Here is a 26485-nt window from a genome sequence, read left to right on the forward strand (position 1 = left end):
AAAGGTACTTGGTTTTCTCTCCCATTTTGTGCTTAGCTTCTAATAACCATTTTTAAATTGTAGGAAAAAGCTGTAGTCCAAACCTCTGCTGTACTATTATATTTTCCTAAAATACAGGTCCGTACAACTCAAACTTACCTTTAGATGTCACATCACTTTGAGTGCACATTTGTGGATTCATTGAATATTAAGTCTAATGGAATCAGCTGATTTAATTTACTGGTTTGCAAAAGGAAAGTTTGAGTCTCATTCCTTTTATGTCCTCATTACAGCAACATGCCTACTTGATCCTCACGACGCACATTACTACAGTGTATGTCAAACTATTACTATCACACCATTTTCAAAAAGTACTTATTCTTGTGAAATCACCACAATTGCTAGGCACAAGATGTAGAATTCCTTAATTGCTTGTGACATATGTAGTGTTTACTTAGTCCAGACAAAAAAAAACAAAACAATCCACTCAAGAACCTTGATAAATGGTCAGTGCATGAGTTCTGCATTGTAAGAAAGCACAGTGAAACAGAAAACAAGGACTATACCTTCGGAAAGGCAGAACTAGTTGATTACAGAATTTATTAATCCTTCATGTTTTCCTTCTTTATTTCACTACTCAAAGAAGTAAACAAAAATCATGCAAAGAGGTAGTTGATATAGCTTTTCTTTTGGTATCATCTCTGCAGCTATAATTAGTACAAAATACTAGGAGGTTAGAGAGGCACTTTTGTTGGTTTTTTTACATCCTGAAGTTACATAAATCAGACAATCTAGAATAAAAATCCCTTGCAGGTATGCATATGTTAAACATTTTATCACTGCAATTATTTATGGTCTGCATATGTGAACATCAGTGATATTTTTCAGGCTGCCAAAACTGGATATTCTCTACTTCATTAATTGATGACAAACTACGTTGAAATATTTTATATGGGTTTATTTGATTATTCCAGCTCAGTCCTCGATGGATTTTATGTATTTCTCATAGGCATCTTCATTCATCAGTTCATCAAGTTCAGCAGGGTTTTCCACAGTCATCTTGATAAGCCAACCTGTAGTTAGGAGATTTAAAAGAAAAAACAGTTGCTAATATCCTATAACCAAAGATTCATTCACGTTACTTCCTTAGAAAGATACTCCTACAAGCTCTGTAACAGAATCAACAGGACTTCCTGTGCAGCAAAACAGTGTTTCAATACTTTTAAAAACAAACAGCCTGAAGTGGCCTTTTAAGTCAAATCGGTTATCTAATTTGGTACTGTCTCCGACACTGGTGTTAAAGAGAGGCTGTACAGGAAGAGTAAAAGACCCTGACCGCCCAGGATCACGACTTGTTACAGGATCAAAAAAAGAGAAATGCAATCAAGGGAAAGAGATTTAAATAAAACCAGTCTATGTCTGAAAAGAACACCTTGAAAATAAATTATCAACAAGACTACAATAGTATTTTTTATGCTATAAATTTTATTGTGCTTGAACTACATTCAATATATTCTATTTTAAGCCTCCATACCATTAAACTGGAAGAACTAGGAATCACAGACCTATTTGTGTTAGCAAGCAAGACTGCCAGGATCCAGGTGGTATTGAAAGATAAAAACCATGACATCTTACCATCTTGATAACAAGATTTATTGACGAGCCCTGGATTATCGGCAAGGGCAGCATTAATGTCAGTCACTTCTCCTGTGAGAGGAGAGTAGAGTTCACTAGCAGCTTTCACACTTTCCAGAGCTCCAAACTCATCTGAAACACAGAACACGATTTGATGCTTTTAAGGGGAATACACAAAGCAATTTAGTTTCAGTCATTCTAGTGATGGCCTATCAGTAAAAGGCCTTTATGTTGAGCAAGGAAAACTATCAAAGAGGTTGAAGTTACCAACTTTATGAAATGATCGGCAGTACTAAATTTGACGTTTATACTCCTCAGTTATTGTGGGGGACTTGCATAATACTGGCTAGCTGGCTGTTATAAAAGGAATGGAAATTTCTTACATTTGGCTAATCCTTTGGCTAAAGCCCTACAACATGATATGACGCAGAGTTAGAAGGAACTACATCCAACTATTGCAGCAAGACGTCTAAATAAACCACCTATCTACAATTTAGACCTTTTTATGCATAGTTTGGTTACAAAATAGCCACGATTTCAGGAGCCTCCCTTGTTCTTCAAAAACCCCATCAAATGGTACACTTGCACTCACTGGAAAACACTCATTAGTATTCCGAAGTGCCACACTGGAAGCACCCAGCTGCTCTTCCTTTTTTTCTGTTTCATATGGAAACAGTGCCTGGAGCAACCTTAGCCAGAGTAGCTCTAAACCATAAACAAACAAGGCTGAGGCCGGAGGAACATGGAGCTGTCCGAAAAGCAGATAGGCATCAGCACAGGGACTCAGAGAACAGCATGTTCTGGGAAAACTCGGAGTTAGAGTAACGCCAGAACGGGCAGAAAAGAGAAGTAAATGGAAATGAAATTCCTTCAGATAAATCAAAACTACAAGTTTGTTAATTAAAACCCTAAACAGAAAGAACTTCTGTCAAACATTCACTATTCAATGTGATGTAACAGATTTGGCCTGAACAGCTTGACACAGACCTGTTACACAAGAAGGATGGCAAAAGAAAGGCCTGCTACTTTACCTCGGTAAATTTATACTTTTCTTCAACAATGTCTGCAGTTCACAGCAATCTTTTCATACACTAGCAAGGCAGTGCTCTGTGCACTGCAGGGATAGGCTTTTCCTTTCTACCTGTTAATGTTCACTCTTAACACTGGAATGAAACACTCTTTAACACTGAAAACTGCAAAAACTGAATGATTAAGAATGTAACAATTTGTAAGTTGCTAATGACACAACCGATACGCATAAATTATTGTGTATATGCACAGAAAAATTAGAGCTTGCTATCAATTAAATCTGAGTGTTTCACAACAAGTAACTCATGAAATGTATAACTGCAAAATCACAGATAAGCCAGCCTACACACAAGCAAGTCCAAATCAAAGCCTGTGTTTTAAAAGCAGAGTATAGACAGAATTATTACAAAAATATATCTAAAATAGTTGATTTTTAAGTAAAAGTCTTCACAGTTTTAAAAATAAATACTTTCTGCTATCACGGGTGGTACGCCAATGAGTATTTGAAAACTGTTGTGTCTAGTCATACAAATACCTGAATTTATTTTGCATCCAGAAGATGTGTAACGGTATTAATGAACGTAAAGATTACTTGATAAAATTTGACTTAAGAAAGGGAGAGTAGGATGAGTAGAATGAGTATCATTAGAAACTAGAGCTGAAACTTACCATGTTTACTCAATTTTGTCCCAATTTCTGGAAGACTACAGTAAACAACGTCTCCTAGTGCTTCCTTAAAAGAAAAACAAATGCATCAAGGCACACACTAAGGAAACTATAGGTAGGAGAGATCTGATACAATAACTCTAGAACCAATGTAAACACGTCATCTCCCTCTCTAAACACAGATATCATTTAAGTATTGTGTATTTGTCACTCTGTCTTTTTAAACATTTCACTTGAAAAAAATGTTAGGTGACCCAAATGCCTAATTAATTATCTATTACGGTGTTAATAACCCTCAGGCTGAGTTACAAGGCTTATATACAGATTTCATCATGCAGAACGAGAGAGAACATCTGCTTATCTTCTCAACGCCAGCTAGCGCAACAACGGTTTTAAAGGACAAAGTTGCCAGTGATTTTAGGGAATTAGGCTTTTGGCAGAAGGCACAAAGAATTTTCTTTTAGTGTAATTTGAAAGCAAAAGCAGTGATTTCTCCCCAGGAACAGGGACAACTAGACAGCTGGAAGCATACAGTTTGTCCTTACCAAGTGAATAAGGAGCCTTATCACCATAAGAATCAGCTCAACCGGAACAGGCTTGTACCTCTACAGTGAGCAATGTACCCTGTCTCACAAAAGCCTAGGGACCTTATAGAGCAGTGGCGTTATTTGCACAAAACATGACCGGAAATGCTGTTTATCCTAAAAAACACTAATTGCACTTCATTGATAGCTTCTCATGCTAGATTTTTTGAAGTTTCACATACAGTAAATCTGTGTCCTGAATTTCCCTGTGACTACTCCAAATCAAGTACATGCACCAAAGCAAAACAAAACAAAAAAAATCCAAAGGGATCCCCCCCACTATTATAAAATGAGAAATATATGCCGTGTTATACTTCTATTCACAATTGTTCTTTAGCCAAAAGAACTGCACCACATTTACGTTCAAGTGGAATTTGACCTAAAAAGTGCATGGTAGCCTCTTAACAGAGTCACTTACTCCTAAGGCCTGTAAGACCTGAAGTAATAAAAGAGCTTTTAAATTCAGCTGAACCAGTAACTTTCTCATCACATTCAGCTCTCTGTAAGCTTGATCTAAAGTGATTAAGAATTTATCAGAATGCTGAAACAGCATTCACTTTTCAAATAATGTGATAACTCCGAGTCCAAAAATCTCGTTCTGTGGATATAGCATATACAATTACACCAATAAAAAAAAACAGTAACCATCCAAAGAGCAAGGGCAAGAGCAGGTATGTGTAAGTAAATATTACACACTTGGGTAGGAAAAGAAAGGGGGGTTATCGATACCTGTGCAAAATTGCTGATTCCTACTGTTCCAATGCCATTTTCAACTGATATCCATTCATGCTTGTCTGTGAATTTGCGGGCTAAAATGAAACAAACTTGATATTTCAGAAATAAGTGGCATGCTGCTTGCTTAAATACAATACACTAAAGGTATTAATCCTTTTGTTTTATTTCCCCCCCAACGTTTTGTTCCCCTCCCAACACACCACCTCCCAGAAAATATTCAAAGCAGCAACTAAAATTTACAGAAGCATTTTATTCTGCTCACGACATGCTTAGTGCCATAGTAAAGCTCACTGGGGAGGATTATGCCTGAAAGTATTACTAGTTCCTTTGCAATCATCTAGAGAATGATGAACTACAGGAATAAAAGGAATAGTTTAGTTCAAATGTAAAATATAAATCCAAAGCATATACGTGTACTTTGGTCACACTTACGCTTTTCTATGATAGCTTAGGGTCTTTTCAAGCATATTTAGTGCTTATTTCTGCCAACACCTTTATTATTCCTGAGAAGGCCAGTGTGAAAGACGTGTTAGTTTGAAACAGTGTCAGCGTTACAGCACCTCATTCAATGCACTTAAATAGAGCCACCAGCTGAAATGAAGTTGCAACCTTTAAGTTTAACCTTTACATTTTAACCTTGCAAAGTTTAAGTGGCTGATTCCCTTCCATCCCCCGACATTTCCTATACAGTCTATTTCTCCTATTTTACACAGATCAGTGCCAACATTAAATTAAGCACAATTAGTATAGGTCAAATTAATAAGACCATTCAAACAGATAACTGTTACTTAAAAGAATTTGCTGTTAATACTATTAGAACAACACAGTAGTTATTCTAAATAATTTTAAATATGCACATTTAAGACCCTGTTAGATCTCTTCACAGCAATCCTATAATTCTGGATATATTTTAGATCTGTTAGATTCAGGGCTGCTCATATTAACTTTTGCTAGAGCCAGTTCTTTATATAAAGACATAAGGAAAATCTTCAAAAGTAGTAATTGAAACAGATATTTTTCTTCCTAATATTTCTTCTTATTCTGAGAGTGCTTTCATCCTGCTTCATCCTTTTCCTCATGTCTAGATTTTCCCCAGATATTTTTTCTTTCCTTTCTCTTTAACGTTCACTTATAGCACCTGTCCAATCGCACAGGGGATGTTCCAGAAGTTGAAGAAGATAACTTCTTAAACAGAGCTTCCTGTGAGATTAGTGCCTGAGCGGTGCAGCTGGACCTTCCCTCTGAGTCCAAAATTCTCTTCTTGGGCCTTTCTTCTAGGCTGACCTCCTTGTAACCCCTAAAGAAATTCAGCTTCTACAAAGCCTCGTTTCTTTTCTAAGCCTGTGCATGAAGGAAAGCAGTTTTCTTTAGATCTGCTAAAATCCTTAAACTAAGTCAGTAATGTTTCAAGCTGTTTCAGTTGTAGTGAAAAAATGGTTTGTCTTTTAAGATGGCTCAAGTTTGATATGCGTTCATATTTATGTTGGTAGCACAACGTGCTTTTTTGTAAGTACAGCATAAAAAACTGAGTAAAAAGATAAGCAAAGATAAGGGTTTTTCCATGCAATACCACTTTTTAAAAAAAAAGCTACAATTTCAGCTAGCATTATTGGTATCTGCATAAATCTCTCAGGACATGTTCTAATGAACAAGAGAAACTAAATGTCTTTCAAATCAATTTAGGTCAATACATTAAACCCATGGGTAATAGGAATTTCATTGGAAATGAGCAACGAACCATGAGAACAGAGAACAACCCAGAACATCAAGCCCAAGCTGAACATGAATGTTATGTGTGTCATGAAGAAACCAGCCAGTATCTTTTTATGTAGGACAAAAATATTGTATAAGATTAGTGTACAAGGCAAGATTTAAAAAAAAAAAAAAAAAAAAAAGGAGACACCCATGATCAATTTGAAACAAAGCAGTAAAATGTTCTCAACAGCTGGAAGAGCACATACGCTTCTCATAGGACATTAAAAAAAAAAAAAAAGTGAAATATTAAAAATTCTAATCATGTAGCAAAACCCACTGTAAGTAAAGTCCAGGTCAAACTGGAAAGAGTTAATAAGTAATCTCAAAAACTGAACTTTGAGCTTATGCCATCAGCACATCAAATAAATCAAAATAACGGACATGAGATGTCAAAAGCACACCAAATCTCTTCTGTGAGTATTCTTTTTCAGAAGAGGAGCTAAATTTACTCTAGCTTCATTCATTTCAACATGACTTTAGTTTCAGCTTAACTAGCATATTCTAAGTTCAGACCTTCATTTAGTTTATCCTGCCTCTATTAAATATTTCATAAATATATACCTGAAGAGTGAAGGAAAACTCACACCTCCACAAACAGGCATACAAAATTTTTCCTCTCTGCCTAAAACAAAAGCATAATTTATGTTATTTCTTCAGGTTATAACTATAGAAGGCAATGGGTATATTAAACAGCTGGAATAGTGAAAAAAGCTTAGCTCTTGTCCCATCTAGTTTGCAAATAATGACTAATAAATGCTATTTATTTCACTTAGAGCAGACAGTAGTTAAACAGCTAGGTTATAAGGCTATATAGAAGAGAAATTATGGCCCATTCTTAGTGGCAGTCATTGCTTCCACAGCGTATTCTCCTACTTGTTCTTCATTTCCGTTGCCTAGAGTACCACGGTCTGTGTTCAGACTGCTGTGGCTAACTTCCATTCAGAGGCAGTTTCGACAGCAGCAGATACCGCCCGGGGCAACGAGGTAAATCCACGGGCAGAAGGGCACCAGGCAGCAGGGCAGAAGCCCACCGTAACGCTCCCATAGCCGCACTGCCCAGGCACCAGTGAGGCCGATCCGACCTTCTTCAGCATGCACAGGCCCCAGGCCCTGAAATTTGGCTCAAGTTTCCTGACGGCCTGCACTGGTCTAACCGCAGGGCTGCTGCAGGCCTGTCCTCCCTACCCATGCTTTCTTTGCCCCTTTTTCCTTTTGCTGCTGGCGCTGTTTGGATGCTCGGACAAGCTGCTCCAGCGTAACGCATCAAGGAGCGACCCGTGCCTTCGCCAGGCCCGCTGCCCGCTCTGCAAAGCCTCCAGCTGGGGCCAGGAGGGGACGAGGCCACTGAAGCAGCGTGGCGAGGAGCTCGCCCAGCTCCCTGCCAGCTAAGGGCAGCGAACCAGCTCCTTGTGGGGCGAGGAACTGGAGCAGCACCAGAAACCTGTGCTGCGAGAACCAAGGCAGGGCAGCGGCTGCCCCCCAACTCTTTGTGGAGCAAGGAACTGGAGCAGCACCAGAAACCTGCGCTGACAGAACCATGGCACAGCAGCGGCTGCACCCCGTGGGCTCCAGCCATCTTGCGGGGCCGCACCGGCCCCCTGGCACACCAGCAGCCCCAGAAGCAGGCTGCCATTTAAACCCCACGCCGTGCCCGGGGCAGACATGTCACCCCAGCCCTCACCGCTCGCTGCAAGCAGGTGCAGCGAGCGAACAGCCCTCCGCACATCCCGCCCGCACCGGGACCCGAGGGCTGCCCCACGCCGGCGGCGCCCCCGCTCCCGAGCCCCGGGGGAAGGGACGACAGGCACCGGGCCGCCCTAAAACCCCCGGAGCCGCTCACCCAGCCCAGCGACCTCTACCACCAGCCCCCTACCCGCAACTCACCGGACAGCGCCAGCGAGCTGGTGGCCAGGCTCCGCGCCGCGGGCGGCCGCAGCGTGAGGCGAGGGCAGCGGGGCGCCAGGGCCAGCCCGAGCCGCCGCACCGCCAGCCACGCCATCTTTGCCGGGCGCCCTGCGCCGGGGCGGTGCCTCACGGCGGCGGGCGGGGCCGCCATTTCTTCACGGCGCGGCGGCCGTGGCCAAGGCACGGAGTTGGGTCGGCGTGGAGAACGGGGCTGCCTCGGGCTCTCAGCCGCGTGTGGCTGGAGGGATGAAGGCAGGGAAGCCCCAGGGACGTGCAGTAAAGCCCCGGTGGCTGCTCCTTCTCTGGGGAGGCAGGGGGTGACCTGGCCGCCATCTGCCAGGGCTGCGCGCTTGACAAAAAGCAAGCGGTTTGAGCCAGCAGTGCAACAAACACTCGGTGTTTATTAAATACAGGTGTCAGGCCTACTGTAAGTACGCGTAGGATACTTTATCTTACGTTTCATACAACTTCTTAATCTAACACTTTGTTACAACATCAATCAACAACAGTTTGTGTTGGAGGCTGTGGTGTTTCAGTCAGAAGCACGATGACCTAGGTCTAGCCGCTGCAGCTGATAGTTAAAAAGTAAAAGCGCTTGCCCACAAACAAAGAAGCTCTTCATTATGGTTATCTGTGAATTGTTGACAGATTACTTCAGTTGATCATTACTGGCAGGCTTTTCTTCCTTCTTGCATTTAATCCCGAAGAAACTGAAAAGTTTCATTACCATTAGATCCACAATCTCCTCCTCTTCTGAAGCCTGAAATAATGACAAGAAATAAGTTACTAGGCTGGACAGACTAGAATCAAATAGAGCCTCTGCTGAAGCTAGAGAAAACTTTAAGAGGAACACTACTTGATGCCAAATAACTCAATTTTCACTTTAAACAGAGCACAAATAACTGCTGAAGCAAAACATCATGCAAACATATTTATCAAAGACAAAAGTCCCAGGTAGCCTGAGGGTTTCTACATTACAGAAGAAACTTTGGCTCTGTCAAAGACGATGGAGATTCTGCTTTCTGGAGCCTGGATTTCACTAGCTGGCTACCATGCAGCTACTGGTATACACATCTGGCCACCCACTATTTCTAGACGAAGTAAATGAGAAAGACCAAATATATCTTGTTTTCTGTTAACAACATTTTTTTCTTCTCCACTGAATTTATATAAAATACAGAGGAATTTTGGACAGTACTGTAGTGCTCGCCTGAATTTCACACCATGCTACCAACAGCTTGAAAAGATCAGGCACTCAGTGGCATTGTCAAAAGGCTCTGTAAAGTACTCATCAAGTCGGTAGAGTTTTGGTACTGATTTCAGTGGAGCTGGGGCAGAAGTCTAAAACCTTCTTACTGGGTTTAGTATGTGAACAGAAGGCTACAGATCTTATACTAAATCGGAACAGAGACTCGCCTGAACAGGAATGGATGGTGTAATTCTGGAAAATCTGAAGTGTGCTTTATGAGTAAATGTTGACTTCTTAAAAGTAGGACTGAGTTTACATGGGTATCATCAGGTGGTGGAATACCTAAATTGTGAGTAAGCACTACACGATAAATGTTAAAGAACAGCAGAAGAGTTCAGATGAACACACCTGGTAGTGCTTCTGCTCCTCACTGAAAGCAACCAGAATCACTGAAATGAAGAGATTCAGCACCACAAACGTCATGAAAATGATGCAGGATCCAATTAAGAAGGAGCCTAAAATTGGATTGTAGTCCAAGATCTGTAGTATTAATAAGGTAAGACATCACATTTTGGTTTTTAAAAAGAGAATACATATAAGCAGTTAACACGGCAGTTGGTCTCTGAAAATCCTTCTGGCTAATAAATTATGCTATATATACATTATATATTTAAAAATACATTTTCTCCTTTAGTCACTTTTGAATTTGATACAATATAGTACAAAGATAATGGAATATTTTATATACATGATATGTGAATATAGGAAGTCTTTTTTTTTTTTTTAAAGTTTGCGTTTGAATGTAATGGTATGAAAGTTCCATGTGATTTGAAACTTGATAAGTGTGGAGATTGTTTATCCAAATAACTAACAGCTGAAGCTCCATCATGACCTAGCTAGCAAAGCATAGGTAAAATATGTGTGTTTCTCTGAGTGTTTTTATTTAACAGTGTCTTTACACAGAAGTCCAGTCAGACTGTCATGGACACATATCAAATAAGGGTTGTATAAAAATTTAAAAACCTCATTTTGGTGTAAGCTATAACATAGGAATATATTTTTTGTGATTAACAGCTTGAGTGGGATGTAGAGCTGAAAATGTTATGCCCAGTTACTGATCTTCAAAGCTACCCATACCCTGTTGGATTCATGGTCTAAAAACATCCACTGTGGACCTCACAGTCAGATGTCTGAGCTTAACCCACAGAGTCATTCAGAGGATACTGTAAGATTTGAAAGAACTTAATGAAAAAGTCAAGAATAATAAAAATAAATGTAACAAAGTTCGCTTATGGTAGGCATTGCCTTTCTTGAGAAGATGATGGGTACGTGTTCAGAACAAATGCAAGGGCATTGCTGACATTTCTTTCTGTAGCTTTCTAAGAAAATTATCTCAAAAGTTTTCCTGTAGTCAATAAGTAACATACCTAGTTAAAATGTAAGCAGCTTGCTCAATGAAATGTTCATTATGAATCTACTGACGTTCAGAATGGGATGTAAGATATATTTCACTCTTTTTCTTAATTTAATGAGTAAATGTGGCTGCTTTAGGAGGCTGTGGCGCTTGCAAAATTAGATACATGTCTAGCACTAACTGAAAGTCCTTCTGTTTGCTGGTTCAAAGCACATTTGATAGCTGAGATGCTAATTGCACAGCGATAAACTTCTCAAAATCAGAGGGGGTACCTCCTCGTAGTTGAAGATTCCCAGCTGAAGACTGACCATGGTCTCTGCTGAATCAAAGAGAGTTTTGTAAGAGTAGAGCTTCCAGCCAAATATCAGGTTTGTCTGCAGAGGAAACAAGGCACATCTTACATCATAATCAGAGTACGTGCTGCAAGATCAGCTAATGAATGCTATGATGGTGAGAAATTGGGCAGGATGAAGCTGCCTCAGGTCCTGTTTGTCACAGGACTGCCTTTCACGTTACGTTTTTCCTTGGGTCCAGATGATTTTCACTTAAGCTTTTCAGTGGTTTGGCAATTGAGGTATGCCAAATTTCCCATAGCCCTCTGCCAGAAATTTTACACAAAACATTTCAAATAAAACGGTAAATGTACATACATAGTTGCAGTCCAATAATTCTCTGATCTCATTAGAATTAAAAGAACATTTTGTTTGCATAGTAATTATTATTCCTCAAATAGAGGAAAATATTCAGAAAAATAATTATTTCCCACCTAAAAAGCAGACAAACAGCAAAGGGTACTCTGTGTACCCTCCCCAATTTGAGTTTTATCCAGAAAATGATTTTTCCTGTACTTTGCTCTGTTACTCCTGTTGCACACAGAGAATCTTTTTTTTTTTTTTGTCCCAGTGTTCCATTTTTGTACTAAAATTCATTTTGCAAAGAAACAGGCAGGTGGATATTGTCACTTCTTTCACTTATACAAAGAATTAGGCTCCAGGCTTCTAACCGAAGATTTAGATATGCAGCTTTATTCAGTTTTACGTTTCAAAGCCACGTCACTGTCACCATTCAGAAATAATTGACTTAACCTGGCAATACCTAGATGCAGACTGCAGACAACAGAACCCACAGTCACACTCACAGCGATGGAATAGGCAAGGAACATGATTGCGATAACAGTGATGAATCCAGAGATGTCCCCCCAAGCCCTCCTTAGAGTCGAAGTGATCATGTTTAGTTTAGGGTTGAGCCGCAGCAGATGCCACAGTTTCACTGTGGTGAGGAGCACTAGGAAAGCAATCAGGTAGCCAAGAACTGCATCAGCTCTCGCTGTTTCATTAAAGCTTACGCAGCTGTTACAAACAAAGAAAAAATGTGTTAGACCACGCACATAGGAGCCTTTGAATACATAAAATCTGGAAAAGCCACTCACTCTGAACTAATTTTCAGTGGAGAGTTAAGCTGAGTTTTTGCTTGAGTTCCTGTCTGAGCTTCCTGCTGCGTGCACACAAAAAGCTCAGTTGCATAGGACAGTATTTTTTTAAGATTTTTTTTTTTTTTAAGAGCATTAGCTAAAACTGATGGAGGCTCCAGGCTGTAACCCACAAACGGCTCATTTTTAGGAAGTCATAGGTTAAAGGTAGCTGGTACAACCTTGCTATCAAATTCTGACTCAGAAAGGAAGACAGGTTCTTTCATGCATGTGAATATTGAAGGGGATGGGCTTACTGGTGCTATGCAGCTGTGACCAGTTTTTAGCAAATGTTATTATTTTCCATTCTGTATAAAATAAGCCATTATTGTCCTCTACCCAATGTTTCTTTACAGCAGGTAACGAGGCAGATTATGCACTAGCTGGCTGGATGTCCTGTAGCAGAAGGGCTTCTTGACTCAGAAGACGGCACTGCAGCTAGGAGCTAGTGTAGTAGTTGCTAGCATTAGTACTTACTCCTCTTTGTGTTCCTGGTAGTAGCTGATATCTCGAGTCCCGAGGATCGTGCGCTTCACGAACACTGTCAGGGCACTCCAGCTAATCAATATAATGGCCATCTCCAGGAGATTCCACTTGCTGTGGAAATATCTCCATTTCAGAGTCTTCATCAGTTTTCCCTATGGAAACAGGAATTCGACAGTTTGAGTCTGACTCCATATCATACAATACACCTCTAAAGGTTAGGGCTATGCCCTCCACAATAAAGCAGGCTAGTGCACATCAGTGAAACTACATCTTGCACTAATTTCACACTGTCTTCTCAAAAGAAGCATTCCAGCCAAATAAAATGTCACCTTCCTATTATTTAATAGAGTATCCGATTCAATCATCCTTTGGTGCAAGCCAGCAGCAGCACTACTGAAATCAAGTATAGTCCTAAAGTCTTTGCAAATGAAATCAAAGCCAGGTGATGCTGTCAAGAGAATTTTCCGTTGCATCTCACCTGTACTACCATGTAGTACACAATAAAGAGGAAATAAATTACTTCTGCTGCAACAACAAAGATGTGGAGGCTGTTGGTGTATGGGTAGAGACGGACACTTTGCAGCTCTGCACTTGTGAAGAAGGCCCCTAAAAAATAACAATGCTCACCTCAGTGCTATAGTAATTACAGCTTTCTGTTTTCATTCAAACAATTAAGTTCACTAATAAGACCCCCGTACTCACATTCATGTCAATGTGAGTCTGAATCCAGCCATCAAACTGAGATTTAGACTTGACTATATGTGGTTTGGATTAGACTACAAATGCAAAGATGTAACAGGAGGGCCTGGAGATATAAAGCTGAATCTTACTCTAAAAAGAAAATGAACTCAGTTTTGTGGTTTGACTTGGGCATTTTCCAGTACTGGGAGAAACCTGAGGGAGGCTACTGCTCAGATCAAATATTTTTGTATGATACTCAAACCAGAATCTAGTTTCACTGTTGTATCCAGATTAAGTATTATATGATTACATGGCCATATTTTATGTCTTCTACAACAGAAAAGACAGATTTTGTTATTTGCACTTTTTGTCTTGATAGTGTATTGATCAACTTAAATGATTTGGAAACATATTTTTTCTTGTTCCTGTTGTGTAATTCTAGACTAAGTGTCAGCACTGTGTTTTCTTCATCAGCAGATGAACAAGCATGAGCAAACATGATGTATGCCATTATGGTCTGTATTACTGTGGTGCTCAGCATGTACTACACCTACATTTATTCCTAAATGGTTTGTAATTCTTTGCATTGATTTTGCTATGAGGAGATTTATTAAAACCTGTTTACTGAATCAAGAACTGGGTAAACACTGTCAGTACGTAAATATGCACTCTGTAGATATATTGCTTGCTGTCTTCAGAACTAGGTGACTTAAAAGGTTCTCACCTAAAGCATTGGTTTCAAACATCAGGCTTATAATGCAGAACAGGTTCACGTTGGCATTGTAGACTGTAAATTCAACAAACACTGCTCTTGTGAAGGTGTCCAGCCAGACGTTGTTGAAAAGGTACTGGAGAATTCTGCCAAAAAAAAATATAGACAGTGATCTAACTCACACAGGAGAGAGGCAGTATCACATGGAGAACAGAAGTGTGACATTTTCATGAGAAAGAGCAAACCAGAGCTAAGAGGTTTGGGAGGAAATCTGTCCCATTAGGTCTGGAGATAGGGGATGTTTACTCTAGGTGGTAAATTTCTTTTTGGCTCCTCTGGAGAATCAGGTACCAGACTCTGGCCAGTGCTAAACCTAAGATGCATCAGGTCTCTTACCTCACAGGAGTTCCTGTGCAAACACAGCTATCTCTGATAACTTGTAAGAGATAAGAGGTTTGGAACGCCACCCCTGCGGGATACAACTTCCTGCTTATTTATCTCATGTCTCTTGTCCGCCAAATTCTGCCGAGGCCCGGATTTCAAGGCCTCATTTCCTATTATTTCACTTTTAAAAGTATTCCCTGTTGCTATTCATATTCACACACATTGCACTAATTCTCCTCCCTCTAGGTAAAAACTCAGTTGTCTGTAAGGATCAGGAGAGCGTAAACACCAGAGAGATGAAGAAGCTTCACAGATCTTACTGTGATAGGAAAACAAGTGGAGGCTTATAATGAGATAACAGAACATTAACATAAAAAGATTTAGGCTAAATTATTTTCTCACCATCTTTGACACACCCTTAGAAAATGCAGTATTTAAGAAGTTAAAGGCCAGCCTAGATGCAATGATGGATTAGCACTACACTGATAGGATTGTTCTTCTAGTTTTTCAACATTATGTATTTCTGCAGCTATGTAAATCTGGGATCTATGCGTGTAAATTAGGAAAAGCAGACTATAATTTGTGATCCTGGTTGTTACCTAACATGGAGAAATATGATAAAAGTATAAATTACACTGGAGGCAGCACAGTCAAACCTACAATATTCAGCATAATCCATGCTAGCGAACTTCAGGATGGAATCTGAGATGAATCCTTATCAGAGGATTCGCTAATAATTTACCAAGTGGTACCTGGAGGCATTGTTAGGATCAGTTCCCAGGTGAATCACGTATCCCCCTCCCCTGTAGACGGCAAGTTTGCCCCAGACGGGCTGCCCTCTCAGCTCGGACTGACTCTGGTACTGCCATGCTGAGCTCACGTCAGAGGAGTTAGCGAAGACCGAAGTGTTCCAGTGCTCCCCGTAGTCCGATGTGTCTTCTGTTTGTAGGGAGTACGGAGCGTGGCATTCCCGAACCACACGCTGCAGTCTGGGAGAAACAGGGCAGGTGTCTCCTTTCACTCTTACTTGGCGAATTCGAGCACTACCCACCAGCTTGGAGTTGCCGTCTGTGATGAATCCTGATCGGGAGAGGGAAAAGAGCAGCGCTGGCAATATGACAGAACCACTGATAATATTGCTTCATTTCATTTATGAGTCACTGATACATTAATATTTTGCTACAGATTCCTTTTTAAAGAACTCTGTAAGCGAAACAGTCCTGAAAATTAAGTCCTTGTGTTGATTTTAAGTCAATTCTTAGATAACATCCACGGATAATGGTGTTTAGTATTATTATCTGTCTATATTTTATAGAAAAGGAAAGAGAGGCCTGCAGAACAGCAGCCTGCCTGGAGGCACGCAGCAAAGGAGCTGTGTGCACTGCTCCTTGGCCACAGTTGGCTATTGCCTGTCCTGCCCAGGCAACAGCTCTGCCGATGTATTTTCACAGTTACTCTGAAATGGGAGCTGGAACACGGCTCTCATCTGTTGCTAGATAAGGCTAGATAGAAACACGGTGATAGCGCGAAATTATCCCTCCCATTGACCTGAGCCATGATGCAGGCACAGCTCTCCCGAGGAAAAGCTTTATAGTACCATCTATCTGTCGTTCTGTTGTGGTTTTTCAATTATGGGAAGAAGCTTGCGCAAAACTGTGAGGCATATGTCTGAGTATGAAATGAGCGATGTAAAACATGAAAAATGGAAAATTGCAGTGCAAAACTTGTGGGTTATATTAAAGATAATGAAAATGTCAGGCCACATGGAACTTGGGGTCAGGCTGTGGGGCTTTTGTTATCCACTAGTATTCAGATTATGAATCCTAGTTTTATGCACTCATAGTCTCCTCCTCCAGTCAAATATGCGTGTACAAGCTGGGGATATGTATAAAGATAATGTTTCAGCATCTGTCAAGCTGAAGTGAAACAAGGTGGTATCAAAGCAGTCTCTGCACCTGTATATGATCCATAAAGATTTTTGAGTAAGGTGGTTTTTGCCCACGTGAAAAAATCCAGGTAACTGTAGACATCATGGAATCCATCTGTAAAGCTGCTCTCGATGTGCTTGTTTAGGTAGTAGGAGTTGGGATCTCTCTGCCCATAGGCAACCAGCAATAGCATCCATAAAAACCCCACATAGGCTGGAAAAAAAAACAAGAGACAGCAGGTGAGCTCAGAATGAACACTGCTGTTCAAAATAGACAGCAGGACTGATTAGTGCTGCCATCACTTATTAGGTTAAGGCGATGCTTTGCAAGAATCTGACTGACCAGCGCTAATGAATTTACACAAGCTAAGTCAGAGTGCCGCGGTTTAAGCAGGAATCTGAGTAGTGGTCAAGAAAATAAGTGGGAAGGCTGGCCGAACATACATAGTGATGACAGCTGTTAAGGGAATGAGTAGTTTTAACTTCATTCCAAGTGGTATTGAGGTATTATTTGCCATTGTTTTCAGAGGCAATAAAACGTAATGCTATCTGTAGATACACCTCTTAGAAAAGTGGCCGGCAAAGATGGCCCCCATTTGCTCTTTTGATTCCAGCTGCATGTAACTGTTGACCTACTTCCACCCTTCCTAACTTTTGTTTAGCCTCTTGTGTCTGTAATGTGTCTCTTTAGCATAAAATCCAGCCTTAGCCACGCTTTCATCTCCAGCTGCCCCTGAGCAGCTGGTCTGTACACTGTAGTGGCTGCTGAAAGGCTAAAGACACGACAAAATGTCTTTACCCCAGAGAACAATATTTTCACTGATGTAAAAGTACTACTGAGTAAAATGAGGTAAGCTTCATATGGGAAATACCCAGGATTTCTCTGATGAGGGCAAATGCTTTCTGCTCCTTCATGCAGCTGATTTTCATTTTCTCAACATCAGCTGCAGGAGGTGGCCGATAAATATTGCTTCTGCTGTCTCGTCGGGCTCCCAAGAGAGGATTTGAATCACCTGTGGGTGAGAGCAGTAAAACCTGGAATCAGTCAACAGATTTATCTGTATCCTGCTTTTCACTTCTTTGGACATTAAAAGGAAATATTTCTGTTTAAAGGGTGATGTGCTCAGAGCTTGACCAGGTGAGGGAAGAAGCTGTTGAACAGTATTCTTTGCTGTGCCCTAGGACTCCTGTCTGCTGCTGTCGACAGGCTTTGTTTGGGCAGGATTGTGATTGCAGAAGCCACTCTTTGGTAATAGGGACACATGGTGGATGTGGAAAACGATGTAAACTGAGGACTTTCATATCATAGGACTTTTATGTTTTGACCTTGTGGACTCTTTCATCAGGTGTTCTGCAAAATTTATCTGTCTATCATGTAGCAGTCTTTGTGTTTTCTGGGACTGACACAAAATCAGTTACTAAACTTTGTCCCCACTTCTAGCTTGATCTTAGGAACGCTAATGGCTGGGCACGTCGGCACAGCACCTTTGCATCCTAGTGCTTTCTGCTAACCTTGTCAGCTGAGATTCAGGTATATAAAAATAACCTGCAAAGTCCTCACTGTGAGTCACGTATTGATGCAGAAAGCATTCAAAAGTCTTGGAGTGCACTTCGCTTTTTGAAATAATTTTTTACTTTACAGACAGGTACCTGATGCAGACAAAGGCCCATCAATGGCCATGTTTTCTTCATCCTCATGTTCCACCTTCTTCAGAACCAGAGCAAAAAAGGCAGCAAATCCCAGCACCTGCAAGAATCAGCTACAGATTCACTACATGCCCATTTCATATAAAAAAGCTCAGAATTTGGATCCAGGTACTGCAGGAGAATAACTGTGCTTTGGCTTTGTGGAAGTCTTACAGCTGATACTCATAAACATGAGAATAGTGCACAAGCCCTAGAGACTGCCTAACTAAACTGTTTTTGCCGTGTGGTACATCTTCTTTGGTCAGAAACCTTATCGCCTATTAAATTCTGACAAAAGAGGGGAGATGAAACTGATGGAGTTAGTGCCAACAAATGACAACAGAAATCTGTGGTCTATGTGTTAGCTCTAGTTTTAAAGGGAAAAACTTTAATTTTTACATGTTAGATCCTGTGGTTCTTTAAAACACATTTTCCTCTTTTCCTGGAATGATGGCAGAATGAGTTCATGTTGGCCGGTGGCTGCATTTCTGAGTATCTCACCTTTAAAGGCTGTGTGATGAAAAGACTTTCAAAGAAGGAGATAGCCATGGAGATCAGCCACTTGATGGAGTTCTCCTTCCCATAATGCAGCCCATAGAGCATGGTGAAGAACCCAGATACGCCACTAGTGGCTGCCACAAGGAACCAGGCAATGAACACAAACCACCAGGGCAGCCCTTTGGAAGAGGAACTTTTCTTTCCACCACCGGAGAAGCTTGGAGTAAGAGACCACCTTTAGAGTCAAGCAGAAGAGAAAAAATCATTCAGCACTGGAACAGAAGCCAAAATCACAGTCTTTAGGTTCAGTGGGGTTTGGCAACATCTTATGATTTAAAATCTCTACCAAAATACTCTTTTTTTTTTAACTAATGCAGTTATATAGATACATGGATAGCAAAAAATACAGCAAGCAAAAATACAAGAAAATGTGCTGCCACCAGCTGAAATCAAAACAAATATGATGGGCTTATTTGCTCCTCAGTTTATGCATTATTGAACCTCCAGTAGAAATGTTGATGAAAAAAATAAACACACGAGTGCTTTTTAGCTGCTGGATACATCTCTTGTGAGATCACCAGAAAGGCCAGAAAGATAATTAGTGGTATTCTTTTCAATACTTCCAACGTAATTATCAGATTTTCCTGAAATATTTTTGTCCACTTATTCATTTTTCTTCTTGCATTTTTAGAGACTGATGAGACTTTGGAGCTCAGTGATTACGTTCAGTGCTGTACAATCATGTGGCACTGTGCTGTAACATTCAGTTTTGGAGGCAAAATTGACAGAGAGTAATGATCTGTCATTATTTCTTTTATGCACAGTTCAATGCATTGAGATTTCTTTGTTGCTCCTAGAGTAATATAATAGTATGACATGTTTCTACAGCTGTTATAACACTTATCTAGCGCATATTAAGCAATACTTATTTTCGTCTCCGTCATCCTGGACAGTTTTGAATTCATGACCTGAATTTACTTATACTGAAAACGGGAAGAGTTACCTCTCACTGACGGACGCTGATGGGCAAATCTGGTTCTCCAGGAGGTTCTTCATGTGCTGAACCTGACGAACAGCTTGTGTATAACTCTGAGGCATCTGAAATTTGTGGGGCCCCAGTAATTCCAACTCCAGCTCTACATGCTGGAGTTGCATGTACAAGCAACGGTTGTAATCATTGTATTTCAGTCGTTCGCACATTCCCTTCTCTGGAGTTGGGCTTCTTGCTTTTTCTACAAATAAAGAATTAAAAAAAAAAAAAAAAGAGAGAAAATCAGCATGGCTATCCCTAGATTAAAATACTGTTCAGTACAAAGGGTTTAAAAATTAGGGCCCAAGATTATGAATGTGACAAAGCGACATTTAAAAGGACATGTAATGCAGCTTTATTACTAGAGCCTTAGCACTCTTCTGCTGGAATGGACTGGAACAGTTGCCAGTAGGTAACTTCGTAAGACAGAAGTCCTAAAACCTCAGTAGCAAAGTCGGATAAGATCAAGTGTTAATTTGTTCGTAATTTACCTTTGCATTTTGTAGCTTCAAATACTCATTGGGAAAGCCAAATGTATGTCTTCATGAAATCAGTGGGATTGTTCACTGTTCATATATTATTTATTATATTGTTCACATATTATTTATATTACTGTTTAATTGAAAATAAATCAATGCCTAAGTTAAGAGTCAGACTGAAAGGAGCAACAGCACCAGGCCAATAATAGAAAAAACAGGCAGGACAAAATGACTGCGAAACAACTCATATTTGTGAGTCTTGATGCTACTAGATACTGATCCAACTCTGAAACCAGGCTGATAGCTAACATTTCATTTACAGCAAAAGAAAGAGATTTCAGTGTCTTCACTCAGCTGGGTGGTAAATGGTGCACAGTGAAAGGACGAGACAATGGGCACAAATTAAAACACAGGAGATTCCATCTGAACCTAAGAAAAGCTTTTTTATTGCACAGGTGGTTGAACACTGGGACAGGTTGCTCAGAGGAGTTGTGGAGTTTCCACCCTTGGAGATACTTGACATCCAGCTGGACATGGTCTTGGGCAACCTGCTCCAGCCAGCCCTGCTCTGAGCAGCGTGGTGGACTAGACGACCTGTAGAGGTCCCTTCCAGCCTCAGCTATGCTGTGATTCTGTAATTGCCTTTGAGTCAGAATATAAAAGCTTGGGTCCTCACATCCAGTGTCACCATCAATTTCACTAAAAGGTTTCAGTAGGTGTGTCACCCTGTGTTGTTTACCTGGTATATCCGTAGCACCTAGTGTCACAATTATAGGGTCATCCTTCTTTTTGCTCTCATCGTAAAACTCTTGCCCAGCTCTGTTCTGGTGGCAGATGATGTCCTCAACCAATGCCAAAAGCGTGTTGATGTTAGTTGATTTTCCAAGATCTGATACTGAGGTGAGTGATGGAGTCTTCAGGGCTTTAAAGAGTGAGTTGGCAATTCTTCTAATGTCCTACAAAAGACAGCAGCAACACAGCAGTGACTCGGGCTGCAGTGACTTACGCTGATGTTTTCAGAAGGCACCACTGGCTGGGAGCTGCATCAATTGCTAAAATCCACAGAATGGATAAGGACAACACATCCTACAGGGCTGGAAGTGGCAGGCAGATTTCAACAAGCTCAGCAAGACAGTTTTCAGGACTCAGAAATGCAGCTTACCCGCCTGAGGATCTAAGTGGAGGAAGACTGGGTGCATGATATGCTTTATCTTCACTGCCTTGCTTGATGTTTGCTGTTAACCCCTGAACACAGTGATTTTGAACACACATCTTAATTATGCTAGAGTCTGGGATGTACAGAGGCAGATCTTGCTGAAGATGAGGATTCCCTACACGTGGAATACACTCTGAAGGTGGATGCCTCCTGTGCTCATCCATGGCTGTGTAGATGCATAATCGAGTGCTTTGCACCAAAGCTTGTTTGGCTTGTCGCTTCAGACAATTTAAAAGTCATTTGACGGAAGATTTCTGCTGTTCAGCTGGAGATGTCGAGTAGTGCATGGCAGCAGAGGGCAGTGCAGGACTCACTGGGGAGCAGCCACAAGGACTTACCTTCGTCACAGCCTCTGGAGTCAGCGAGACGGCGTGGGTGACCTGTGGGGTGGGAGGTAGGCTCGGAGACACCCGGCCATTCTTTCCCGGCTTCTTCTCTCTGCCCTGCGTGGCTGGCCGGGATCGTACGTTCCTGAAGATCTGCACAATGAGCAGGTTGATGGGGAACATGAGGAGGGAGCTCTCAAAGCCAATCATCACCTCCTGCCATGTGAACTCAATCTTCCCTGTCAAGATCAAACAGAGGGAAAGAGTAAAAAATAACCTCAGGAACCATCAGGTCTGTATCTTGTGAAAAAGCCTGTTTGTTCAACTGCCATGCTTCTAGATTTTGCCATCTCTGTATTTTCCTGCCCAAGCAATGACAATGGTTGTTACCCAGATCCATTTTCTGCTCGGCTGGATCCTTTGGCACCCCCCAGAACATGATGCTGGTCAGCATGGTGCAGAGCAGCAGCGAGAAGCAGCACGACACGCGCTGGGCTCGTGTGAAGGAGCTTCGCGGGGAGCGGCTGAAAACTGAGTACCAGATATGCCCATCCTGGAAACCCTTGGAGGTCTTCATGAAAAACAAATTGCTGGGAAGAGGAAGGGGAAATCAAGAGTGCTTAGAAAGGAGAGGGAAGAATAAAGCTGTAGTTCAGGGTCCTGACCTGTTCACGCCTGTAGGCACTGTCAGAAGAAATACTAACTATGAGAAATTATCAAATACCATGGCTTGATTTACGTGGCTGCTTTATGGCCTTTCCTCCTGGCCACACCATGGTGGTGAAGCTAGTCATGAAGTACCTATATAAATTTCTAGGCAAATTACACTTAAGATAAGATGGTTGGGTTTCCGTATGTCTGTCCAGCTATCCTTCTTTAACGCCAACATTTCCAGTGTGGTGTAACTGCTAGAGTAACAGTCAGACTGTGTTAACTATCCTTCCTTTTCTCCTTGTTCAGAGCCCTTTGGGAGCCTTTTGAAAGATCTCCCTGTTTTCATTTTTGTCTAGGGAGTTATCTTTGCATACTTGCTTTTCTAGACTGATTGCTATTAAGAGCAAAAAGGCCATAAAGCAGACGTTACCTGAACTGCTTCATGTCCTGTTCTGTAGCTACTGGGAACACTTTATCTAGGACGCATTCTCCGATATCAATGGCTAGCCAGGAGTTACAGAGGAAGTACCATTTCTGGTCCCATGCAAGGTCCTGGACCACTACTCGATTCACATACCTGTAGGGAGAACATGCAGGTCACATTCACGTGTAACTGAGTGCTCTGAAATTCAGGACTCAACAGGACCATGGAGGACAACCTCTGGCCTTTGACTTTTTAGGCTGTGTGTAAGCTGTAAGGCACAGAGCACACAGCACAGTGCCCTGGAAAAATGTTCCTCTGAGTACTCAGGTTGGTGACCTAATCCAGAGCAGTTACAGCTCCCATCTGATCATAGTGCCTAGATTTTGTTTAATAGCTTCTACAGTGTTTGATGAAAGTCTTGCTCTAGCACAGAATCGGGTTGTAGTAGGGGTATATACTGATGCAGAATATGGGAAGCACTCATGGACCTGCAGTTTAGATTATGAATTGATCTGTTCATTCTGAAAAAAAAAAAAAAAAAGAGAAACTTCCTTTCTAGAACTGTAGAAAGGGTAATTTGTAAGTGCTAGGAAAGGAAAACTATTGTCATTGTAAAAATAATTTTGAATCTTTATTATTTCCCTGCATACGCTTACCAGGATGGATTGTCCCCTGAATTATCATGCCACAGTCGAATACTCTGCAATTCCCCAAGAGGGAAAAGGGTACAGAGCAGGAAAACATCCACTCCCCCACGTTCAAAGACTGGTGTATCAGGATCAGTTAGATGGTGTGGCTCACTCTCTCCTTCGAGTCCATAGAGGGTGAGAGTCACCTGGAGAGTAAGATGGCAAAATGAAGACTTGCACATCTCAGAATCCTGTATATGATTATTCCTCTGAAATATTCCCCCTGCTTTCTAAGGACTTTCTGGCTTAGAAATTGCATTTGGGTGCTCCTTTATGTCTCCAGTTCTGTAAGTGAGTGCATGAGCTCTCCCTGCACAGTGCCATTGGTACCTGGGAGGTTGTGGCTGCCCCACGGCGGTGTCCTGTGAAAACTGTCACAAGATAACGATACTGAGCAAAGGGGTCATTGTCTTCCAGTACTGTGATTTTCACCTGCAGAGTGACACAATACCAGCGGTGTGTTAGCAGTTTGGTAAGTATGGATGCATTAAAGCTGGGGATAGGAATTGGTCATCTTGTGAGCTATGCAAAGGGAAGGGAGTAGGGTTGGTTGAAGACTTCTTTTAAAATAGGCTGGGCAAAGAGGGAATCGGCCTAAATACTTTCAGTCGTTAGTAGCTGAAGACTTACTTTGGCATCATCCTGGATGTCTTTCCTTCGAGCCCAAACAACTACAAGCACATATATCAGAAAGATACATCCTACAGTGGTCACCACCACAGGGTTGTCCACAAATGTACCAAATAGTTGTGCAGTTTTGCTAACATCAATGGCATTGGGTATGACAAAGAAGGAGCTCCCAAAGAAGGTCAGATGGTTGCAGAGGCACTGCGTGTTCCTAGGACTTGTTTTTGGTCCTACCTGAAAACCAGAAAAATTTCTGGATAAAACATTTGGCTTCAAAGTATAAGAAAACTTACCAAGCAAATGAAAAGACAGTGCTGGGATGGGTACATTAGTATGGAGAACTGCAATACAGGAATGAATTATTCCCATTCCAATCAGGAATATTAATTCCAATGTCTAGCCAGAAATAGGCATTCACAATATGATACAGACTTGTCAGAATAGTTCGGTTTGTCCTTATGTATAAGCATATCCCAAGAAGTTTAATGGAAATGTCATTTGAAATTTAGCCATCCTGGACTAACGTTCATTTCTCGATTTTATTAAAACATCTCAGAATGATGTTATTTTATGGTGTGAGATCAATGCCATCATTTTACTACAAGATGAGGGTTATAAGGGCTGGCTTTGAAGTAAATAATATAAACATTGCTATGTTTCTCTCTACTTACCTGACATCCATGGCTGTTCCAGTTCCCCTGCTGCTCATCCCAAAATACACAGCGGGATGCGAAGCAAGTGACAGCTATAGTTAGCCTGTCATGGGCTGTGGAATCTAGTCCCATATCTTGTAAAACCGTGAAGTAGTAAGTTCCCTCTCCAAAAATGAGTTCTGCTGGGCTAAGAACCCAGGTGTTTGTCTCACCTTGAACATAAATATTTTAGTTTCAATGTTAATTTGGAATACAGCTGTGTTGCATATAATAAACAAACAGAACAAAATGAAAGAAACAGGTATCAAATAATTGCTAGCAGCTCACTGTTCAAAGCATCCCACTCTTTGCTCCGGTAGCATGACAGATTGGAACTCCTTTGAGACCTTTCTTTTAAGATAGATGTCTGAACTTATGGTCAGGGCTCATTCTGCAAGTATATAGATGTGCTGACCCTGTAAAGCTGTGGATGAGCCCTCCACGTCGTCCATGTTGGGTGCCCTTAATTGCCGTGGGTAGTGACCACGCACAGAGCTCTGTCTTTTGGTTCCACAAGCCCAAAATGCCCAAGCTATGGGTCACTAGCAAGTTGTCTTACCTCCAGTAGTTTTGTTACAGAACAGATGATTTTTCAGGTCATAGTTAGTTTCATTAGGGCGATAACCATACCCTAAGTAGAGTATTAGTGGAACGTCTTGTTCACATTCCAGGTAAATCACTGTAGATGTGTTTTCTGAGGTGACGTTGACTTGGAAAGTGCTAAAATTGCCCAGATTCAATAGAATCCTATTTTCCTGAGTTGCAGAATGCCTTGGTAACATTATCTGGTTTTAAACAGAAAGACATAGCTTCAAATACAGAAAAGCATGTTGCTTCTATTTTTATCTATAAGCACAATACAGCCACACACTAGAAAATCTTTTTTAATAATATGAGGAAAGTATGGCCAACAAAAATACTGTCTTCAAAATGATTGTCTTGATACTGTCAGCTAACCTCTGAAAAATCCCTTTCAAATCCACATAGGTTCGTCACAAGGACTGTGATCCTTGGTGCATTTTGTAAGTAAGAGCTGAGGTTATAACTGAAATACCGGCTACATGAAGTGCATATATGAACTATTTAAATGTAAGTTTATACATGGGCTAGGAAGCCCAAACAGGAGTAATATGTGTGTACTGCCTTGTTGGATGTTGACATCCATGACATTGTGTTTTGGGATGACTGTAGTCTGGAGTAATTTTTCCTGACCCTTTTCGTTATTTTATTCTTAAAATCAAACAAATCCCTCCATCATAAATGCAGGCACCCATGATCCCATGATATGTTGTAGTGAACACAGTACCACAGTTTGTAGTCACCTTACAGAGGATGGTAGCACAAATGACTGTAAACAGAAAAAGGGGAAAAAGGGATAGGGATAGAAAATAGTGGGTTTACCTCAATGTTTTCTTTGAGATTGCTGACTGGTATGATCAAGCCATCCAGACCAGTAAGGCTTAAACCTCCCACTGTTCCACTGATGTCAAAGCTGGTGTCGCTGGAGAAAAAGGGATTCACGGCAAAGCTCACCATCTATTAGCAAGACATTAAGAATCAGCTTTGAGCTATTGGTAAGATTTCATTATATTTATATATCCATTATATATTTATA

At 41.1% G+C, this 26485-nt stretch overlaps 2 protein-coding genes across 2 annotated transcripts in view; both read right to left on the reverse strand.

The window, feature by feature from the left end:
• Positions 1–562: 562 nt before the first annotated feature.
• GCSH (glycine cleavage system protein H) lies at positions 563–8606 on the reverse strand. Its single transcript, XM_083851697.1, has 5 exons — positions 8268–8606; positions 4623–4702; positions 3313–3376; positions 1615–1746; positions 563–1052 (listed from the first exon to the last, which is right to left on the reverse strand). The coding sequence occupies exons 1-5, from the start codon at positions 8437–8439 to the stop codon at positions 955–957; spliced, it is 546 nt and encodes a 181-aa protein (XP_083707823.1). The 5' UTR covers positions 8440–8606; the 3' UTR covers positions 563–954.
• Positions 8607–8937: 331 nt separating this feature from the next.
• LOC310905350 (polycystin-1-like protein 2) overlaps positions 8938–26485 on the reverse strand; it is a gene marked incomplete at its 3' end in the record, with an annotated part of 40628 nt that continues 23080 nt past the window's right edge. Inside the window, exons 16-39 of the mRNA XM_083851521.1 lie at positions 26272–26406; positions 25430–25655; positions 24778–25043; positions 24182–24574; positions 23882–23983; positions 23519–23697; positions 22869–23015; positions 22175–22374; positions 21797–22023; positions 20598–21198; positions 19737–19965; positions 18647–18968; positions 18200–18296; positions 17422–17562; positions 16578–16763; positions 15375–15702; positions 14251–14384; positions 13324–13451; positions 12837–12997; positions 12030–12240; positions 11164–11265; positions 9842–10017; positions 9645–9748; positions 8938–9158 (exon numbers count right to left, since the gene is read on the reverse strand). Of these exons, the coding sequence (XP_083707647.1) occupies positions 8938–9158; positions 9645–9748; positions 9842–10017; positions 11164–11265; positions 12030–12240; positions 12837–12997; positions 13324–13451; positions 14251–14384; positions 15375–15702; positions 16578–16763; positions 17422–17562; positions 18200–18296; positions 18647–18968; positions 19737–19965; positions 20598–21198; positions 21797–22023; positions 22175–22374; positions 22869–23015; positions 23519–23697; positions 23882–23983; positions 24182–24574; positions 24778–25043; positions 25430–25655; positions 26272–26406 (5016 nt within the window). The remainder of the gene's footprint in view (positions 9159–9644; positions 9749–9841; positions 10018–11163; positions 11266–12029; positions 12241–12836; positions 12998–13323; positions 13452–14250; positions 14385–15374; positions 15703–16577; positions 16764–17421; positions 17563–18199; positions 18297–18646; positions 18969–19736; positions 19966–20597; positions 21199–21796; positions 22024–22174; positions 22375–22868; positions 23016–23518; positions 23698–23881; positions 23984–24181; positions 24575–24777; positions 25044–25429; positions 25656–26271; positions 26407–26485) is intronic.

The sequence above is a fragment of the Anser anser genome (genome assembly GCF_964211835.1).
Source record: "Anser anser genome assembly, chromosome: 11".
Lineage (NCBI taxonomy): Eukaryota > Metazoa > Chordata > Aves > Anseriformes > Anatidae > Anser > Anser anser.

Coding starts and splice junctions, on each gene's coding strand:
- GCSH (XM_083851697.1), bottom strand. CDS start 8,439: ATGGCGGCCCCGCCCGCCGCCGTGAGGCACCGCCCCGGCGCAGGGCGC. Junction 3,377..4,622: donor GAATCAGCAATTTTGCACAG/GTATCGATAACC, acceptor TTTTCTTTTAAG/GAAGCACTAGGAGACGTTGT. Junction 1,747..3,312: donor GACAAAATTGAGTAAACATG/GTAAGTTTCAGC, acceptor TCTGTGTTTCAG/ATGAGTTTGGAGCTCTGGAA.